Source organism: Sporothrix schenckii (genome assembly GCF_000961545.1).
Source record: "Sporothrix schenckii 1099-18 chromosome Unknown Cont44, whole genome shotgun sequence".
NCBI lineage: Eukaryota > Fungi > Ascomycota > Sordariomycetes > Ophiostomatales > Ophiostomataceae > Sporothrix > Sporothrix schenckii.
The window spans coordinates 1,380,138-1,400,050 of NW_015971145.1; the positions used below are offsets into that span (position 1 = coordinate 1,380,138).

General features: G+C 54.6%; 7 protein-coding genes across 7 annotated transcripts; 2 read left to right on the plus strand and 5 right to left on the minus strand.

The window, feature by feature from the left end:
* Positions 1 to 516: 516 nt before the first annotated feature.
* Positions 517 to 2,100, minus strand: SPSK_09094 (inositol phosphosphingolipid phospholipase; the record flags this gene model as incomplete). The annotated part of the gene is made up of 1 exon (XM_016735673.1): positions 517 to 2,100. One exon carries the CDS (start codon positions 2,098 to 2,100, stop codon positions 517 to 519), a length of 1,584 nt encoding a protein of 527 aa, XP_016587169.1.
* Positions 2,101 to 3,267: 1,167 nt separating this feature from the next.
* On the plus strand, positions 3,268 to 5,733 carry SPSK_08609 (ATP-dependent RNA helicase DHR2; the record flags this gene model as incomplete). The annotated part of the gene is made up of 1 exon (XM_016735201.1): positions 3,268 to 5,733. The coding sequence occupies one exon, from the start codon at positions 3,268 to 3,270 to the stop codon at positions 5,731 to 5,733; it is 2,466 nt and encodes an 821-aa protein (XP_016587170.1).
* A 165-nt stretch (positions 5,734 to 5,898) lies between these two features.
* Positions 5,899 to 6,470, minus strand: SPSK_09885 (acetate non-utilizing protein 9; the record flags this gene model as incomplete). The annotated part of the gene is made up of 2 exons (XM_016736452.1): positions 5,899 to 6,168; positions 6,252 to 6,470. 2 exons carry the CDS (start codon positions 6,468 to 6,470, stop codon positions 5,899 to 5,901), a joined length of 489 nt encoding a protein of 162 aa, XP_016587171.1.
* Positions 6,471 to 7,148: 678 nt separating this feature from the next.
* Positions 7,149 to 9,431, minus strand: SPSK_08668 (protein MPE1; the record flags this gene model as incomplete). The annotated part of the gene is made up of 3 exons (XM_016735259.1): positions 7,149 to 8,832; positions 8,914 to 9,199; positions 9,260 to 9,431. 3 exons carry the CDS (start codon positions 9,429 to 9,431, stop codon positions 7,149 to 7,151), a joined length of 2,142 nt encoding a protein of 713 aa, XP_016587172.1.
* A 2,272-nt stretch (positions 9,432 to 11,703) lies between these two features.
* SPSK_09707 (MSF1 domain protein) lies at positions 11,704 to 12,522 on the plus strand (the record flags this gene model as incomplete). Its single annotated transcript, XM_016736278.1, has 1 exon — positions 11,704 to 12,522. One exon carries the CDS (start codon positions 11,704 to 11,706, stop codon positions 12,520 to 12,522), a length of 819 nt encoding a protein of 272 aa, XP_016587173.1.
* Positions 12,523 to 13,294: 772 nt separating this feature from the next.
* SPSK_08740 (carboxypeptidase D) lies at positions 13,295 to 15,413 on the minus strand (the record flags this gene model as incomplete). The annotated part of the gene is made up of 5 exons (XM_016735328.1): positions 13,295 to 14,022; positions 14,087 to 14,511; positions 14,565 to 14,839; positions 14,922 to 15,097; positions 15,188 to 15,413. 5 exons carry the CDS (start codon positions 15,411 to 15,413, stop codon positions 13,295 to 13,297), a joined length of 1,830 nt encoding a protein of 609 aa, XP_016587174.1.
* Positions 15,414 to 17,744: 2,331 nt separating this feature from the next.
* On the minus strand, positions 17,745 to 19,132 carry SPSK_09237 (peptide chain release factor 1; the record flags this gene model as incomplete). The annotated part of the gene is made up of 2 exons (XM_016735813.1): positions 17,745 to 18,961; positions 19,039 to 19,132. The coding sequence occupies 2 exons, from the start codon at positions 19,130 to 19,132 to the stop codon at positions 17,745 to 17,747; spliced, it is 1,311 nt and encodes a 436-aa protein (XP_016587175.1).
* Between the last annotated feature and the right edge of the window lie 781 nt (positions 19,133 to 19,913).

Sequence of the window (19,913 nt, forward strand, 5' to 3'; positions counted from 1 at the left end):
TGCAAGGCTTCGACGTGAATATTCAAATGAGGGCCCTTACCTGGGTTGCTACTCCATTCGACTCGTCCCGGCTCAAGGCCATTGAAGCAGAGATCGGACAGCTGGTTGCTTTGGGCCTCCCTATGGCCGATGGCGAGGCGCTTATTCGCTTTGTCGCAAAGTTCGGAAAGAAGGAGCGAAAGCGCCCACGCGACCGGCTTCTGCGAAATGCCAAAACAAAGAAGATCTCGATGGAGCTACGCAAGCGAAACGCGTTTCTGGGATACACTTGGCGGAGAATGAACCCGCACACAACATTGGCTAACTATGACCGAAATGAGGAGGGCAGCCTCGCCGTGATGCGGTCGACACACCGTGGATGCTTCTGAGTAGATTGGGACGTGTAGCTGGAATAGAGCATACAAAGTTATCATTATTAGTTTTGCGGTATCGATTAAAAGGACTAATTAAAAAGAAAGTTGATAAAGACGTGCGTACGCTTGGAAATCCTAGAAATCAAATGTGCCTGCCAAAGTTTTATTTGTCTTGTGAATGCGAGGATGAGGCGCGGACAGCCGAAGCAGCGGCCTTGGCATTGCAAATCTCCCAGTGAAAGTCCTTGATGTAGCGGATCTCTGAGCCGAAAAAAAGCAGGGCAATCAGTCCGTCGACGACGCCTGTGGCAAGGCCCAGGCTGGCCAGCAGGGTGAGCAAGAAGGCGACAAAATTGCGAGGGCTAAACCAGACGGCGACGTAGCAGCCAATGGTGACGGTGACGGACACGAAAAAGTGCACACTGCGCCAGTACCGCTGCTTGAGCTCCCGCCGCATGTAGCGGTCGGACTCGGCCAGGACGCTGTCGTAGGCGGAGTGGGGCACGGTCGGGATGCCGGAAGTGTCTGCTTCGGCCGTCGCAGCGGCCGGCTCGCGCACAATGGTCACAGCGACGGCATAGTGGTCGCTGACGGAGCAGCCGAGGGTGGGGTGGGGCTCGACCATGGCGACACGGGCCGTCTTTGTGCGCCAAACGGGCCGTTCGGGGGTGGTAGAAAAAGACGCACCCGGAGGACACGGCGCGGCGTAGAAGACGTAGTCGAGGCGCTTCGCAGCCGGGTCGGGCGTATCTAGAGCGACGACAAACTCGCTGTCGATGTCCTCGTCAGCCGCTGGTTTCCCCTGTTGCTGTTGGCGTTGGTGGCGTCGCTGGTAGCTCTTGTGCAGGCGTTTCTGCTTGTCCTTGGGCCAGCGCCAGGTGTTGAGGACATTGTCGGAGGCGGTGCCGTTCTCGGCGAGGTTGAAGGAGGCCGTGGGGATGGTCTGTTGGCCGTGGGGGGAGAGTTGGCGCTGCCGGGCCTGCTCGAGTGGGTTGTACGAGTTGCCGAGCGCGGCGTTTGGGTGCAGGTCGCGCCATGTGTCGTGGAGGACAAAGTTGTTTGAGGTCGAGGACGAGAGCACTGGCGAGGCCGCGTTCGCGCCCAGATACAGCGACTGGTACTGCAGCGAGTCGGGCGTCATGTTGAAGTCGCCCATGGCCAGCACCAGCCGTCCCCGCTCCGCCGCCGCCCGGATGCGCTTGCCGGCCTCCCACGTCTGCGCGACCTGGTGCAGCAGGTATGAGTCGTCGGGCCGTCCGCCCTCGTAGGGCGCGTGCGTATGCGTGACGAGCACTTCGACGGCCGTGGTGTCGTCCACGCGGATGGTCGCGCTCGCCAGGCCCTTGCCGACAAACCAGTCGCCACGCCAAAAGGCCGTGGGGCGACCATTCAGAGAGTACGGTGTCATGCTGGTCTGGGTAATGGGCCAGCGCGAGAGCACGGCGAGGCCGGCGCCCCAGATGCCGCCGTAGAAGAACTTGGCAAAGGGCAGGGCATGGCGAGTGAGGTTGTGGATGGCCTCAAAGTCTTCGTGGCACCAGCACTCTTGAAGGGCAACAATGGAGAGGGGTGTGGTCGGAGGCGATGACGGCGACGATGATGATGATAGTGGTGGTGTCGACGATGGCTCGGCCAGGGCGGCAATACGACGGCCAATCTCGGCGAGACGCTCGGTGCGAAGTGCCGAGATGTACTTGAGGCCCCAGCAGTTGAGCGTGAGGGCGCTGATTTCCAGGGGCTCAGCCATGGTGGGCATGGAGCGGCCGCAAAGGTACCTCGAATTCAGGTAGAGTGGGGAGAATGGCGAGTCGGTGTATTATGAGATCGACAGTAATTGGAGAATTGGAGACTTGACGTCGCGATGAATGGTTTAGAGTCGCGAGGTTTCCGGCGTGTCCGGTAGAAGAGAGGCGGTGCTGCACTGACAGTTGACAGTGAGAAACGACGTCGCGACAAGGCTGACCAGATCCATAATGACACAGAATAGCGCTAGTGAACCGCCTAAAGCTTGAATCCGTCCACTTTTAGGGGATGGTTAATTATGACCAGGTGCCTAGATGCACTGTAGCATTAGCGGCCTACAGGGGACAATGGGACAAGCCAACTCAAACAGTTGAAAATCGACGACGAAAACGTCCCTGGTGGTATCTTGTTCGGTAAATACACACATATGTTTCCAAACGCCTAGCACGTGAATGCCGACGATGGTCATCCTTATACTGATCATCTCAGTGCAAAAATAACCATGAACGATATGTGACGTTTGAGAAGCCGTATACCTTGCCATGGACGACGGGAGGAGGGACTTTCATGTTCATCATGGTGCCTGATGAGATGAAGAAGGGGAAAAGAAACGGAAGTGGAAGAGAGAGAAAAGAAATAGCAAGAAAAATAGCAGGTAGCGAAAACAGAAGGAAGAAGAACGTAGGAATATACGAAGGGAAGAATAAAGGGACAGAAGAAAAACAATGAGGAGATGACGGAGGCCGAGGAGCAAAAGATGAGCTCACATCTGAACCATGCGCCTATCCCGATACCAGCCCCGGAATCTATCCCATCGCAAGTGTACACGCACTCGCAGAAATACAACAGCCATATATTAAACTCGGTGTTGATGCTGTGAACATCAACGAACCAAGACCACCGCAAGAGGTCGAGATGAAGTCGCAAGGTAACCTTGTGCGAAGTATATCGCAGAACGATAGGCCCACTCTTCTCCCACCACGTGATTGTCCTAGCTAATTGCCGTTTACGGCAATCCCGTCTAAAAAATTCAGCCTTGCTCTTACCTCCGCTGCTGATGGTACCAAACTGCATTGAAAATCCATAAAATTCTCATTCTCAGTGGCCACCGTCAACATCGAACGTTGAAGAAACGTCACATCAGCGGCAAACAACCGCAAAACCGCACAGCATGTCCACGGCACCCAAGTCCAAGCGGCGAAAATCCGAGCAAAGGTCCAAGCATGTCTACAAGGTCGGCAACGGCTTTATTGACCTGGACTTTTTCCTTAACGGCCCTTCGAAAAAGGATGCCGACGACGAGGTCATAAAAGAGGCAGAGTCAACGACAGAACCAGGGGCAGAGGCGTCTCCTATACAAGAGAAGCCGACAACCGATGATGCCACGGCCCAGGAGGAACAGCCAGGATCCGATGCGGATGCCGCCGCTCTGACCTCTGGAAACCGCAAGAGACGGCGAGGCAAGCAGCGAGGCGGCGACGGCGGCCGTTGGCGCGACGACCACATCACGGGTGACCCATCTCTGTTTGCCACGCGGAAAGCTCTGCCCATCTGGGACAGCCGCAACGCAATCCGGCAGTCCCTGAGCACGAGCGACGTGCTCGTCCTTGTCGGCGAGACTGGTTCCGGCAAAAGTACGCAGGTGCCTCAGTACCTATGCACAGAACCCTGGTGCACGGGTCTTGTGGCCATTACACAGCCGCGTCGAGTGGCCGCGACCACGCTGGCGAACCGCGTGTCGCGTGAGATGGGCACGCCACTCACAGGAATCGATGCAAACGACCCCAATGCACGTGGCCGCGTGGGTTACTCGGTGCGGTTCGACCACAAGGTACCAAAGGGCACCAAGGTCAAGTTCCTGACGGAGGGAATGCTGTTGCAAGAAATGGTGCGAGACCCGGCGTTGCGGCAGTATAGTGCGGTCGTCGTGGACGAGGTGCACGAGCGGAGCGTGGACGCAGACCTATTGTTGGGCTTTCTGAGGCAGATACTGCAGTCGTCTGCCAAGGACCGAGCGGCCGCCAACGATGACGACAGTTCGGCGCGTGCTCTTGGAAAACGGCAACAACGTGACAGCAGACACCCTCTCAAAGTGGTGGTCATGAGTGCCACGGCTGACGTGAACAAGATCCACTCCTTCTTCACGACCGATGCAAATACGGTTGTTGCACCATCAGCGGTGGCCCGTCCACAACACGCCAAAGTCGACGTCTTGCACATCCCTGGACGACAATTTCCCGTTGAGATCATCCACACGCCCGAACCCGTCGAGGACATCTTGGAGGCCCTGGTCAAGACTGTGTTCCAGATCCACGTCCAAGAGCCGCTGCCTGGCGACATCCTCGTGTTCCTGTCCGGCCAGGAAGAAATCGATGCCGCCAAGCGCCTCATCGATGAACGAGCGGCCAACCTTGCGTCCAATGTGCCCCATGTCGAGGCCTGCCCTCTCTATGGCCAGCTGTCCATCGAAGCCCAGAACAAAGCTTTCCAACCAGCCAGCCGCCCCTTTACGCGCAAGGTCGTGCTCGCCACCAACATTGCCGAGACGTCCGTTACTGTGCCCGGCGTACGATATGTCGTCGACAACGGCAAGGCCAAGGTCAAAATGTTCCGCGCGCGTCTGGGCCTCGAGTCGCTGCTGGCCAAACCCATTGCCAAGTCGTCGGCCATCCAGCGCGCCGGCCGTGCCGGTCGCGAGGGTCCGGGCAAGTGTTACCGACTGTACACGGAGCAATCGTACAACCAGGAGCTGGCACCCGTCGAGCTGCCCGAGATCTTGCGCATTGACCTTCTGGGCGCCGTACTGACCATGAAGGCGCGCGGCATCGACAACACGTTTACGTTCCCGCTCATGGACGAGCCGGACCACGACCTGATGGAGCGGTCGCTGATTCAGCTGCGCCGACTGGGCGCGCTGGCCGATGACGTCACCATCACCGAGGACGGCCGGACCATGTCGCTGCTCCCCGTGTCGGCGGCGTTTGGCCGCGTGCTCCTAGACGCCGCCGCGGCGGGCTGCCTGCTCGAGGCCATTGACATTGTGGCGTGCCTGACGGCGGGCGACGACATCTTCTTGCGGCTGCAGTCGGAGCAGGACCGCGACGACGTCGACGAGTTCCGCAAGGAGCTGTTCCGGCGCGAGGGCGATTTGCTGACGTACCTGACGACCATGCAGCGGCTCGTCACTGTGCGCAGCAACCTGTGGAAGCCGTGGTGCCAGAAGCGCCGCATCAACCTGCGCAACATGCGCCAGGCGCTCAACATTCGCCGCCAGCTGCGCGGCATCTGCGTGCGGCAAAAGATGCTCGCCGCCGAAGACGTGGCCGAGGCCAACGAGGCGCTCTCATCGTCCGAAGCCAACTTTGTCCCCCTCTCGCCCGACCGCACAGACGCCCTGCTGCGCTGCTTCCTGAACGGATTCGTCCTCAAGACGGCCATGCTGGCGCCCGATGGCAGCTATGTGACGACGGAGGGCAAGCACGTGGTCGCCATCCACCCGTCGAGTGTGCTGCACGGCCGCAAGACGGAGGCCATCATGTACCTGGAGCAGGTCTTTACAACCAAGAACTATGCGCGCAAGGTAAGCGCCGTGCAGAGCGACTGGATTGTCGAAGCACTGCGGTCGCAGCAGATTTGAAGCCGTGCCTTCTCACGCAGCTGTACACTGGTCTCAAAGCAATTGTCATGCATTTTTGTGCATCATTTTCATCTTATTTTTATTTTTATAGCGTGATCTAGACAATGTATACCCTATCTTACAGTGTGCGCCCTTTACTCTTTACTTTTTTGACGTACTTTTCTCCTATGCCGTCTCCTGTCCGCTTGGGTCCTCGCCGTCGTCCGCGCGGTGCTTTCGTATTGCCACCATCAGCTCGTACAGCTGGCCGACTTGTTGATCTACCATGTTCTCGTTAATTTCACGAAGCAGACTGAGCATTGCCAGGAGAGAATTGCCAGAGAGAGCAAACTTACCATTCATCTTGGCCACCTTGACCGGGTCCAGCTTCTCGCCCACCCACGAATCGCCCTCGATTTTTTGCGCATACAGCTGCCACTCGGTCAAGAAGCCAATCTATCGAACTGTCAGTATTGAGCACGAACAAAAAAAAAAAAGAAGAGAATTTTCCTCCTCATACCGCCGCCAGCTGGACCTACCAAATGCTGCGGGTTGTCCACTTTGCGGTGTGCGCGAAACTCGGCCTTGATGTACTCGTCGCCCAGCGTGCGCATCTCGTGCGGAAGATGCTTGCGGTGCGCCCGCAGCAGCCGCCGGTACAGGGGAATTGGCGGCAGAAGCGCCATGGGCGCCGGCCGCAGACTGCCCGACTTGGGGCTCGCCGCAGCGGAGGCCAGGAAGCGGAGTGAAGGGCGCATGTCGAGGGCGACGAAAGGAACAGAGAAGGAGAAGAGGAGAAACGGGCCAGGAAAATTGAGGAAGTAGGTACCTGTGGAGTGCGCGCGTCTGCCGGCCGAGGTTTAGGTGCCGGGAATTGTGTGAAAAACCGGTACTCGAAGTGCCGTGGGCTTCTACAGTATAAACACTGTGCTACACAGTATGGCATTAGGGGCCTGTTCCGGGAGGTTTGACTTCCGAACAGAGTCTACATCACAACATGTCCTTTGCATTCAAACAGGTCACTGAAATGGTCTGCCATAAGTAAAGTGATTATTTGTCATTTGTTATTTTGATTTTCTATTTATTTTAATTCTTGTACCAAGTCCAGTCTTCCTCGAAACCCAACGCCATAGAAAAACCACGTAACTATCTGAATTTCTCTTCATCAAAAATAGTCATAGCAAAACGAGGGACGGAAATAAAAAGCAAAGCGGAGCACAAGAAACCGGTGAATCAAGTGACGGGCAGTCAAACTTTTGAGCAAAAAGAATACCCGTCTTTGAGGCGGGTTATTGTCAACGCTTATGCGACTGTATACAAAACTAAGAACAGAGATACGTACATGCTGGCGTTTGGTGGCTTGCCGGCAGAGAAAAAGGGGTATCAAACCGGAAAATGGTCGGGCGTGTGGTCAACGTAGACGGGCCCATCCTCCTTCACAGCTCACGGTAGTCGCTCGGGCGCACGCGCTTCGGCTTGTTGAAGTGACGTGTCGGGTTGACGGGCTTTCTGAAGTAGGCATCGTCCTCGGTGCCGCCATTCTTGTTGCCGGCCATATTCCCATCGCCATTGCCCAACTGCATGTTGGCCTGGTTGTTTCCATTGCTATTCATGCCTATGCCTATGCCGTTGCCGTTGCCGTTGCCGTTGCCGTTGCCGTTGATATTGTTGTTGTAGTTGTTGTAGCCCTGGCCTTGGCCCTGATTCTGGTTCTGGTAGTTGTTGTATCGGGTATTGTAACCACCATTGTTATAACCACCTCGGTTGCCGTTGTTCCAGCCCTGGTTATGTTGATAGTTGTTGCCCCGATTGTAACCGCCGCCGCCGTTGTTGTTATAGCCACCGCCATACCCGTTCATCACGTTCATCCCACTCATCCCGTTCATGCCCATCATTGGGTTCATCATGTTCATGTTGCCCATGTTTCCCATATTTCCCATGTTGCCGCCCATGCCATAGTTCATCATCGGCATCCCGCCAAACGGCATCATGCCCATGTTGCCCATGTTCATGTTGTTCATGTTGTTCATGTTGTTCATGTTGTTCATGTTCATGCCCGGCATACCGTTCATCCCAGGCATTCCCATGCCCATCGCGTTCATGTCGCCCATGCCACCCATGAAGTTACCCATCGTTTGGGTGTTGTGCTGCTGCTGCTGCTGCTCTTGTTGCTGCTGTTGTTGCTGCTGTTGTTGCATGGCCTTGGGCGCTTTGGGAACCTTGGGGTTCACGGCTTCCTCTTCGGCTGGTCGCTTCTTATTGTTGACGTCGCCAGCCGTTGCCTCGGTTGATTCGCCATCCTTTTGGGTAACGTCTGTGGTTTGTAGTGTGGACGCTGATGCGGCTGCCGCGATTGGCGATTTGCTGCCTGCTTTCTCCGCCGTCGCGGTCGCCGCGCCTTCAGGATTTAGTAATGGTGTTGTTTTGGTGGTTGCTGTTGATGTCGACTCTGTTGCTGCGGCCGGATCCTTTTTGGGGTCCTCCCCGGCCGTCGCCTGCTTCTGGCTGGCGTCCTTGTCCTTCTGGTAGGCTTGGATCCTCTGCTCGGCCTCCTCGTCCGCCTTGAGGTCGTCGATTAGAATACCCTCCGACTGGCACCCGGGGCAGACGAAGTCGCTCTCAATCAGCGCATTGGTAATGCAGTCGTTGCAGTACGTCTTCTCACAGCAAGGGGTCTTCATTGGGTCTATGAACATCTTCTTGTCGATCGGGCACTCCAGCCCCCGATCCTGCAACTCCTTGTCGCCGAGCGCCGCCACCTCCTGTGCCGCTGCACCCGACTTAGTCTTGGCCTGGAACTTTTCCCACGACGCCTTGTCGGGCTCGGCAATCACAAAGTCACCGTCCGCATTGACCATGATGCCGGATGGCGCCTTGGTGTCGTCGTCCGCGGCCTGGGCCAGCACGGCCGCCTTGTCCACCGTCTTGAGGAACGACCGTGGGATGCCTGTCGTCCGCTTGACACGTGGCCGGTTGTCGAACTCGGGGTTGTCATTGGTTGGACATAGCTGGATCCAGTGGCCCTTTTCGCCGCACCGGTAGCAGATGTAGCCATTGGGTGGTTCGTGGTCGGGCACATTGGCCGGCCGCCGGCTGCCTGGCTTGAATATGGGTGTTTGACTATAACGTGTTAGCAGATCATTCTCAAGGTGTGTTATATTCAAGTCCAAAGACAAGGGCATAAAAAGGATTGGAACATACTGTGACATCTCCTCTTGCTGTGCGTTCCATTGCTCCGACTGCGCCGCAAACATGGCCGCCAGCTTCTCGTCTTCTGTCATGGCGTTGTTCATCTGCTCAAGCGCATTCGACGTGCTCTTGGCCGCGGCCTTGGCCGTCTGCTCGCGCCGGGACGCATTCTTCGCGTTCACTGGCATCTTGCCCGACACATAGCGAGCTGCCCGGCCGGCGCCTGGTTTCATTGGCGGTAACCGCCGTGCCACAACGGTCGTCGACCGCGGGATGATGGTTGTGTCATCGTCGTATTCTGTCACTGTTAGCCTGCTGTCGTCTGTCTACAAATAATTGTACGAACAAGTCTACTTACCTTCTTTTCCATCTTCGGTATATATCGCCAGGTCAAAGTCGGTGCCATCGCCGAGGCCGCTCTTGATGATAATGTCACGCTTCAGCTCGAACACCGAGATGCCCGTGCCGTCGAACTCCACTCGTGTTGGCTCTTTCTGAGACTTGAACTTGAAGTACACGGAAGACGACATCGTGATGGTTGATGTAGGGTCGAACTTGTCGATAATGGGTGGCTGTTGAAGTGTGTTGTGTCAGGTCTGCCGTATGCGGTCTACGCAGGCAGTCCTGCTTTGTCAGGTAGATGAAGAAGACAGAGAACAAGAAAGCTGTGTAGTGAAAGGAAAGATGTAAACCTGATTGTGATGATAATTATTGTGTCCTCCTGTTTTAACTTTTTTTTGTTCTTCCAGCTTTTCAGTCGTGACTCTGTTCTTTCTTTTCTCTTTCCTATCTCGTCCGTCCAGATAATTCGCAAGCCTTTTCCTTTTCTTTGCTTTAGCAGGCAAAAAGGTTCATGGAATGGTTAAATCAATTTTTTGGTGATACTCATGCGTGAGAAAAAAAAGAGAAACGGAGAGAAAGTAAATGAGCGAAAAAGCAAAAACACAAAAACGACAAGAAGAATAGTACAAAGGCTCCTGGCTTCTAGAAAACGCAGCCAAAAGAGACAAGTCTTTCTGCAGACAAGAGAAACAACAAGCAGGGGAGAATAAAAGGGGACCAACAGAAAATAAGCACAAAGGAAGAGAGCGACAGCACAGCAGTCGAAACACAACTGTCTTTCCCTCCACCAAAGCCGGCTTATATGGTTCTTTTGTTCTTCCTCTGCTTTTGTCTTCTTTCGTACAACCACGCCTTGTCTTGTCTCCCACGCAAAGCACAACCTCTTTCTGAACTTGTTCGTTAGCAACCGGCCTCCTCGTTCTTGCGATGGCGGCACGAGGGCACGCGCGAGTCTTGCTCGCTCGGTGTCTCGATAGAGTCTCTCAGGGAAGATGGCGAAGGCCGCGTTCGGTCGTCTCGACGATGCAGCTGGTGCCAATGCAATGCTGTGCGCTTCGCGTGTCCCGATGGTCGTCGAGTCGTTGAAGAGGTCGAAGAAAGTCGAAAACAAAAAGGGCCCAAAGTGATGTGAATAGGGGAAAAGTACAGAACAAAGGAACGTGATGGGAAACGAGAACACCGGCGAAGATAAACGGGAATGGTCGCGATGGACGCGGTGTTGTGAAGATGGATTACGAAGGGAAAGGGAAGAGAAATGAGAGTCCACGGAAGGCCGAAGAAGTGAAATGAAGGGAGCAAGTAATGGAAAGGGATTTCGGAGGGCAGGGTGGCAAGGTCTTATTGGAGAGGAGGAGTGATAGGCACTTCAAAAGCCGAGTGGGCAGGTACTATGAAGCGAAAAGCACTAGTCCAAGTTTGGACAAATCACGTGAGCTTATTCAGCTCTCGAGAGACCTGTGACACGACATTCTCTGTCCCATTTTCTTTTGCTTCCCCGCATCACGTGCACACCGAAGTCGTGGATGCGCACTGACGACAAAGACGAACCACCCAGTGCCTGCCTACCTATCTGGGCCTAGCGGCATGTTTCCAGAGTTTGGTGATTGGCTTGTTAAGACACGGACTTTGGACAAGTCACACCACCAATTCAACGGCTGGCTCGGGACAGAACAAAACGGATGTTCAACCGCTGTCTTTTAGCAAGAAGTTAGGGGCGTTGGGTTACGCTGACACTGCGATCGAAAGTGGTCGTGTGGTCTGTACCTTCCCTCGCTCACACGCCGCTCGCCTGTATGCGCATTGTTCCTGCCGTCATCACTTGCCAGACGTAGCCATTTCCCCTCTTTTTGCCTCTTGCCTTCCCCTTTTTCTCTACTGTTCTTCTTTTACATCGCATCGCCAGATTCTCTGTGCGCCTGATTAAAAGTCGCTGCCAATACATCTGATTCTACATTTTGAACAACCAGTGTTCAACGACGAGTCGCCCTCTAAAGGTCGGCAATTTGAACGGGCCTGCCGATTCTCCACCAATTGCCAATTCCACTTTTTTCCTCCGTGCCGTTTTCTCACCCAATTATTTTTTCCTACTAATCGCTACCCTCTTTCCCTCGAACTCTTTTTCAATTGCCTTAACACACCCTCTTATGGCATTCGACTGAACGGTATCCAAAGTCGCACGCAAGGCTCACGGCCGGTTGCAGTTATTTTCCCCTCTTCTTCTGCGTCTTTTCTTGAACATCCCAGCCTGACAACTCAAACTGGCTGTCCACCAAAGTTTGGATCGCTGAGCCTCTGTTTCTTCAAGCTCCTAAGGTCCAAATCCACGCGTGCACACGGCATACAACTGACCATTCGCCGTCTCTATTCCATCTCAATTTGTCTAATCATCGGTCCTCTGTTTACCGCTCCTCTCTACCTCGACATCTCGCCCTCGTTCTCCGACCCCTCGACGCCGCCAAAATGGTTCTTACGCACACGACCAACCACACCTACTCCCACCCCTTCCCGACAGTGACACTGGCCTTCTTTCTCCGATACTGCTCTCCGCAGCTCAACCCGTTTGCCCAGCATGTCCTCAGTACCGACACCATCTCTAGCCAGGTCGACCCGGAGACCGGCCGGCTTCACACCACCCGCATCCACTTGAAAAAGTCGCGCCTGCCCAAGGCCGTCCTCAGGCTGCTCCCTACAAGCATCACTGGTGGCATGGCTGACAAGGCATCGTACATCCTGGAGACGAGTGTGGTGGACATGCGGCAGGGCTGGATGCGTACCGAAAGTCGCAACCTCAACTTTACCGGTGTTCTGTCTGTGGTGGAGAAGCAGCTGTATGTCAGTGCGCCACCTGAGCAAATGTCGCTGTCACCTGCTGCTCCTCCCCTGTCGCAGGACCAGCAGCTCCTCGCCGCCAACTCAACCACTGGCGTCGAGACCACTGTCGTCTTCAAGTCGCGGCTCGGCGAGCGCATCCGCGAGCGGATCGAGCAGGGCCAACAACGGTACCAGCAGCAGATTGAAGGCTTCAAGCAGAAGCGCCAGCAGAGCGAGGCGGAGCAGACGGGTTGGTTCAGTTCCGGGTGGATCAGCGGCCTCGGCACCAAGGGCATACAGCGCAGCATCGAGACGATTGCCTCGACGAAGACGCAGGACCAGCTGGGCAAGAGCCGTGAGGGCATGAGCATTATCCTGGAGCGCCTGCGGCAGACTGGCATCATTGGTGTGCTTGAGCTGCGGCGCCGGGCCATGGAGGGCAAGCTAGATGCCATTGAGGTTGCTTGAACACCACCCTCCTCTTGCTCTACCCACAAGCACACAAGCATACAGCAAACAGTATAATCTGTTACGCTTGACGATTATGATATACGACCTCGGTTGCTCCACGTTGTTGTGCGGCGAAGAATCAAAAAAGAAAACGACTCACTTGGCGGAACACTTTCATTGCAAAGGACGCACCCCGGACACGGCAACCTGTACTATGACCATCTCCATTTTGTTCCATTTTGTTCCATTTTGTTATGTTTTGCATTACTCTTCTTATTTCTGGCGCATCCGCTCATTTTTCCTATGTACGATATGTTGTACTGGTGTTTTGCTTTTTTAATGTCATGTTGCCTCGTTGATGCCTTTCAAAAAAACGGTTGCAGAGCTTAAATAGGCCACAAGTCTTGGTGGACCTCGAAATTGCAAAATGGGATGGGAAGGTGTTGTAAAAATGTGGGCAAGCATGGCGTTTACATATTTCACTTGTATTAGGAGTCATTTGTATGGAGTAGTTCGCAATCGGACGACAATATTCTGACCGAACAAACCTGAAGCTGCCCGTGGAAACATCTCATCTCATTGTCATTTCTTTCACTTTCACTCGTGCAGAATGCCCTGTTGTTTAGTTAAACATTCGACAAATTTGAAGTAATTATTATCATTTGTTGGATTCTGTGACGCTACCTACAAAATATGAAATATCTACAACGCAGTCGACTCTGCATCCCTCGGCTTTAGCTTTATATGTAGACGCCCACTCTAGAGGTCTTGTTTTCAGCCATAAAGTAAACTACACCAAGAAAGCTGCGATGCCGGCTGGCAGTACAAGGAGGCTGGCCCAAGTAGTGAGCGACATCCCAGAACCAGAGCCAGAGTTTGTCCTCGCCCCTCCCGTGTCGTTTTTGGACGTCGTGCCGTTCTTCACTGTAGCATATCCCTGGGGTGCGTTGCCGTTGCCAACGGCGCCGGTGGGCTGCGTCACATTCTTGTCCGTGGTAAAGCTGACTGTTGACGACAGGCTCGGAATGCGGCCCAGCAAAAACTCCAGATGGCGGTAGGCGACACTGGGTGCATATTGAGGCACCATGTGGCCAGACAGCGAGACTGCGGCGTAGGTGAGGCCACGCTCCGAGTGGATGGTGCCCATGACGCCGCTACCCGCAATGGAGCTCAAAGATGGGTCGTCATGGAATGGCACGTAAAGGGGCTCCGTGGGCGGCGACTGGAACCCAAGCTGGCCGCCCCAAGTCATGTTCTGAATTGTCAAGAGTGTGCCATTGGCGATGAGGACGAAATCCAGGGCACCATGGCCAATGATGACGTTCTTGGTGGCATCAATGACGTTAGGCAGAGCGTGAATACTGGATGGCACGGAGTTGTCATTGCCACCAACAAACACGTCTTTTTCTGAGCACTCGCTCCAGTTCACGTTTTTAGGAGCGTGGATGGCTTTCTTGACATCGTCTCGATCAAAGTAAAGACTGGCTCCTGAAGGGAGGTACTCCACGGTTCCAGGGACTGCACTGTTAGTATGGTCGTTGACAATCACCCTACGAGAACAAAAAGGCCCGGCATAACTCACAACCAAGTACATCCCACGGCAGTGGACAGGTCGTTGCTACTTGATAGATGTCCCAACAAGGGTTGACAGTTAACGCGGCATAGACAATGTCGTCATAAATCCGCGCACAGTCGCGCTTCGTGGTGCCATTAGCCTCTTGGCCCGCGATGACAGTTGGCTGTTGGCCGACCGGCGGGTAAACCAGGTACTTGTTGAGATAGTCGGTGTAGCCGCAGGCGGCATCACGGGAGTGAACTTCAGCGACGAAACTATCGTTAAAGGGGAACAGACCCGTCCAGTAATCCACGAAGGAGACCGCGGGTAGGGGTTCCTGGATATCATTTTGGCCGATGACAGGATCGTAGATGAGGACGCCTGAGATGTTGTAGTATGTGGTGTCCTTTGCATCGACCATAGCACTGGCAATGTATGGGCAGTACATTCCACTGAGCAGTGTTAGCAAGATGCTCCATTATGAGATGGGGGCTTTTGTACGTACGCGTAGGACTCTCCTGTGACGTAGACCTTGTAACCCTGAAGAGAAAAAGTGGTTACGAAATTCTTCCAGAACCCGAGGAACTGAGCGGCCACATCTTCCTCACTAGTTGCTGTGACATTACCAACAGAGAAACCGGTGCCGACAGGCTGCTCAATGTAAACTACGTGGGACAATTTGTTCCAAGCCCAGTTGTTCTTGACTGGTAGATATGTTCCACTTTGCCAGGTAAACGGACCATTTTCCTGGAGCAATCCTTCGAGAGAGGAGCATCCGGGCTTTGGTAAACCATCGTGTCAGTTTTTTCTGGAAACGTAGACATTGTTGTAAGAGGACCATTGCAGACGAAGGGAGACTCACTCCTCCATTCAACCAGATCACAATTTCCTTCGACGCGTCCGGGTTTGTTGAAGGGAAGAACCAAAAAAAGAGTTGGTTCGTGTCGTTAGGGTCGCTGGACAGGGGAAGAGACCCGGCGTAGGATTCACCAATGTCAAAATGCACGTCCGGGATACCGGTTCCGTTGACAGAGAAGCCTATGAAGTAAGTTAGAAAATTGTGCTTCAAAAGAAACACTACTATACTACTACTACTAATAATGGACATCGACAATTAGGGGCGCATACTTGAAGTGTTGGAGTTCAAAAATTGGGCTTTCGCTACCCGTTTCTCGATAGCATCTTCAGCTTCGCCGTCCAGGAAGGCGTTGTGCAGAGGTGACCGCTCGTAAAAAGCGCTCAGAAGGTCATCCGACTTGCCGGCGTGGCGGAGACTACGACCTGCTGAGGCCACAGAGGCAAAAGCAGCCGTCAGCAGCAGCGGCTGCCAGGCTTGGTTGCTAATCCAACGCATGACGTTGGTCTTGACAATTCCTTCTGACCGAGATGATGTTGGTGGCAGGCGATATTCGTTGTGCCACAAAAGCACGAATGGAAAAGAAGGGAAGGATTCAGGATGTAAGGCGGGATATGGCAGCGTTTATAGACAAGGCGGGTGGAATCTGGGGAAGATGGATCGGGAGAACAAGAGGTAGACAGCGACCCGAGTCCGACTGTCGTCGTTGCACAACTTTTGGGTTATACGAGCGTGTAAGTGCTGTATATTTCGTCTCGTCCGTCTTGACGCTCTCCGATTTTTCTGGCTTGCGTAAACAGCCTTGCGTTCCTATTGTCGTGTTTCACGGTGAGAGCAGCCGATAGGGCGTAGATGAATGAAAATGCAGTATATGTGGAGCTGGGTCTCAAACTGTCCAGCAGTCTTGTCTCTGCTTCAATGCGGCACAGAACGATGGGCGAGATTGGGAGATTGCCGCAGGATGGGCACGAGGGTTGATGAAGATAGCGGGAGGGATGGGGAGGAAGAAAGGCGAGCCGAGAAAAGCAAGGAAAGATATATAGTAGTTGGCAAGGGCAAAGCAAAGGCAATAGTAGACGAAGAGGAAAGAGCAATGACACAATCGCACATGTGGAAAGAGCCAATTTAGATAGCAGCAAAGACAGAGGAATCACCGAGGTGGTATGCACGATCATGGCTTCCAGCCTGGTGGAATTCGTAGTTATCGTATTTTGGCAGGTCCCTCTTCATAGGACCTGCCAAATTCGGTGTGCGATCGTTAAGGACCAGAGGAAGCAACGACCAACGGGTGATCTGTGACGGAGCGTCGGCCTAGTCAAGAAAGGCATATTGCACTGCCGAAAACCACTAATCCCTGGTCGTTGGTCGAGGAAATCCCGACAAGGAGAGACTTTGCCCCGTCTTCTGCAGTGATCGTCTTTTCTCAGCCTAGGTCAAAGCCTGGCCAGGCTGGGGGACGACGCCCGACGATCTGGAGCTGCCGTTTAAGGAAAGCGGAGGGTCTTCTTGCATGACCGGCAGCGAGTTTAGAGAATCGCCACATACAAGATGAGGTAGGAGCGAATGGGAACGAGTAGTGTACCAAATAGTGGAGAGCGCAAATAGAAGAACCCCATACTGCACTCGCCCAAGGTCGCTTTAAAGTTTGCCTCGGAAGCTACGATCAAGATAGAATCGAGCGCTAAATGCCCCCCCAAACGGTCGAAAGGGGAGTCGCTTGGACAGGATCATCGCGCCTTCCTCTTTGTCCGAGCCAGACAAGAATACGACCCCAACCTAACAAGGGTGCGCAAGACGGCGGGTGGCACCAACCCATCTTGGAAGCTGCGTGTGGCAGAGGAACACTGTTGAACCGATGTAAACGTGACAAAGCGGTCGGTGCATTGACATCACCTCTCCAATGGTAGGTAACTAGGCAAGAAGATGGAAGAGAGAACAGAGATACCATTAATGTACCTCAGTCCGCAGACATAGTGCTTAAGCGACGTGCGACTGCTTCTCTGTTAAGAAGGTGCATTGCTTTGAGGAGTTGCAATTAACGAACAGTTGTTTCGCCGAAAGATACATTACGTCAAGGAGACGGCAGCGCATTGCGGCCGATTCTTTGGCGCTTTTCAATTTGTCCATTTCGGAATCCGTAAAGGAATGACGAAAACAGGTCAAACAAGGTGCAAAGAAATAACGCAGGGACGAGACGAAGACGCAGCGGTGAGCACAGGACTCGACGCGAGCCGAAAGAGAGCAGACGTAGGCTCAAACACCCGTAAACAGAACACGGAACCTGTTTGCCGTGGAACAGAGCACACCCATGGCCGAGAGATTTCGAGTACCAGACGCACAAAGACACTCTTGGTGACCGTGCTCCATAATCTTCCCGTCGTCCACGCCAATCCACCCTGACGGCCGAGAGCACAATGTGATCTGGCGATATTTTACGGTTCCTTCGTGGTGTTCTTGTCGTCTTTCCAAGTTTCACGAGTTGTTGCGACGTAACACCGCATCTTGCCGCAGACGCACCGCCAGCCGGTCGTCGTGCATTGTGAACGGTGTGACACCGGATCTGTGGTTTTTCATCGTCGGTTCACCGAGTACTTTAGGAAGGTACGTTGACAATTATTGTCTGGAAAGCATTTTCCTTGTCCAGGATGCTTTGAAAACCTGTGGAGATGGATGCGGTTTTGTCTATCCTGTCGTATTCTGTAGTCCAATATGCTGTTCCTTTTGTCCAAGTAAATTCAATAGACCCGACATGCTTTTTAATGCCGTTTGTCTGTTCGTTTCGCGCCGGGTCATCGTAAAAGTACAGAGTGCTTTCTTGCGCTGCCGCCATTACTTCTTGCCCTTTGTTTTCTGAGACGTCTCTTTGTCCGCCGCCTGGGCCTCCTCTTCCGCTAGAATGGCCTCAATGTCCCGCTCGCGCTGCCAGACACGAACCGCCTCCAGGACGCGCGTCAATGTTTCGCCGCCGTCCATGACGTCCGGCAGGTTATGCACGTCCAGGCCGCACCGATGGTCCGTCACACGGTCCTGGCTGTAGTTGTAGGTGCGTATTTTGTCGGACCGTGTCACCTGGGACTTGGCCAGGACGGCGTCCCGCATGCGTCGCGCCTCGGCCTCGCGCTCTTCGCGCCGCTTCTCAGCAATGCGCGCTCGCAAGATCTTCCAGGCGGCGTCGCGGTTCGCGTGCTGCGACCGCGAGTCCTGCATCGACACGACAGTCCCCGTGGGCACATGCGTCAGACGAATGGCCGACTCCGTCTTGTTGACGTGCTGCCCGCCAGCGCCGCGCGCGCGCATCGTCTCGGTGCGCACATCGGCCGGTGAAATGTAAAACAGGCTTTCCGGATCGTCGTAGTTGTTTTGGCCATCGGCGTCGGGTGAGTCAGGAAATGACGGGAGGACCCAGACAGCAGCGGCGCTGGTGTGTGTGCGGCCTTTGCTCTCGGTGGCCGGAACCCGCTGCACGCGGTGGATGCCCGCCTCACCGCGGAACATGTCGTAGGCGCCCGTATCCTGGATTTCAAGAATGGCTTCCTGAAGAGCGGCCTCGCCGTCCGTGCCCGTGTCGCCAATCGCGTCCTGCGTCTCGTACTTGACGACGCGCGCCCGGAGGCCGTTGCGCGAGCAGTAGTTTTGGTACATGCGGAACAACGAGTCCGTAAAGAACCGGCCCTCCAGACCGCCCGGTCCCGGCCGCATCTCGAGCAGGCAGGGCATGTCGCCAAAGGGGTGTTTGGGCGTCAGGGAGGCGGACAGAGCCTGGGCCAACTCATCGAGCCGGGCCTCGGTGGCCTCGAGCTCGTCGCGCGCCAGCTGCCGCAGCTCCGCGTCCTCGTCGCGGGCACCCACCATGCCACGCAGCTCGTCCGCCGCACGCTGGGCCTCCTCCCATTCGGCCAAGGCATTGGCAACGCTTTGGGTCTCGCCGACGCGCCTGGCAGTCTTGGTGTCAAACCCCGTCTCGAGGGAGAGCTTTAGTTGGGAGTGTTCGGTGGTGATGCGCTTGGCGCGCTCAAGAAGAACCGGGGGGACCGCGCCGGCGGTGGCTGCAAAGGATACATGTCAGTCGAGCCATAAGACTAGAGAGCGAAGAGCCAATGGCTTCTGGGAGCTGCAAACGCACCGTTGCTGGCAAAGCGGCGGCCGAATTGATTTACGGTCCGGCGCGTGAGCAATGACCGGGCACAACTCCTGCAGACCCACGGGGAGGCGAACATGGCGGCCGCATGAGAATGAGACGTCGAGCTGGCGCATTCAAATCGAAGTGTGGTGGTGGGAGGGAGTGCTGTCGGCTGTCAGCCTCGTCTGTCGTCTGTTGTGGAGGTGGTCGAAGCTGACTCTTGCTTGGAGCTTTTTTTTTTTTTTAATTGTTTTTACTCTTTGGCTGGGTTCGGATTTTGGCTTGGCAGTGCTTTCCCAAAATGGCAATCCTTCCCCATGGGTTGGGATCGCCGTTTTACAGTTGTTAGTACCCGCAGTTCGTTCCATGTGCCACACGTGACGACCCGTGCATCCTGCCGCACTCCATCGCCTTTCGCAAGACCCAAGGTCGCGCGTAAGCTTCTGAATTTATTAAATAAACAGAGGTCGGGCTGTATGAATCAAATTTTAGGATTACATTAGTTTGTCACATTGTTTGGCGATTGCGCTGTCAAAGGGTGCGTGCCTGTATTGGGATCTTGGCATTAATCACACGAATGGCCGCCAGTTCGCGCTTTCCTCCACTTCGCTACAAACCTGTTAGCGAGGGGCAACCGCGACCCATTCGTGCCTTCCTAACGTAGCTCTTGCACCACTTTGGCGCCTCCGCTCTCGGGAGGAAGGCACAATGGAACGGTAGATGGGACGAACAAAACGTGCGTGGGGCAATAACAAGGTAATAGGAGAGATAACAGCGCCTTGACGTCTGGACGACCAAATGATAAAAATGTGAATATCTCGCTGTTCGGAGGTCGCCGCGGAGAGATTGTCGAGTTCCAAGTGAATCACGTTTCTCTA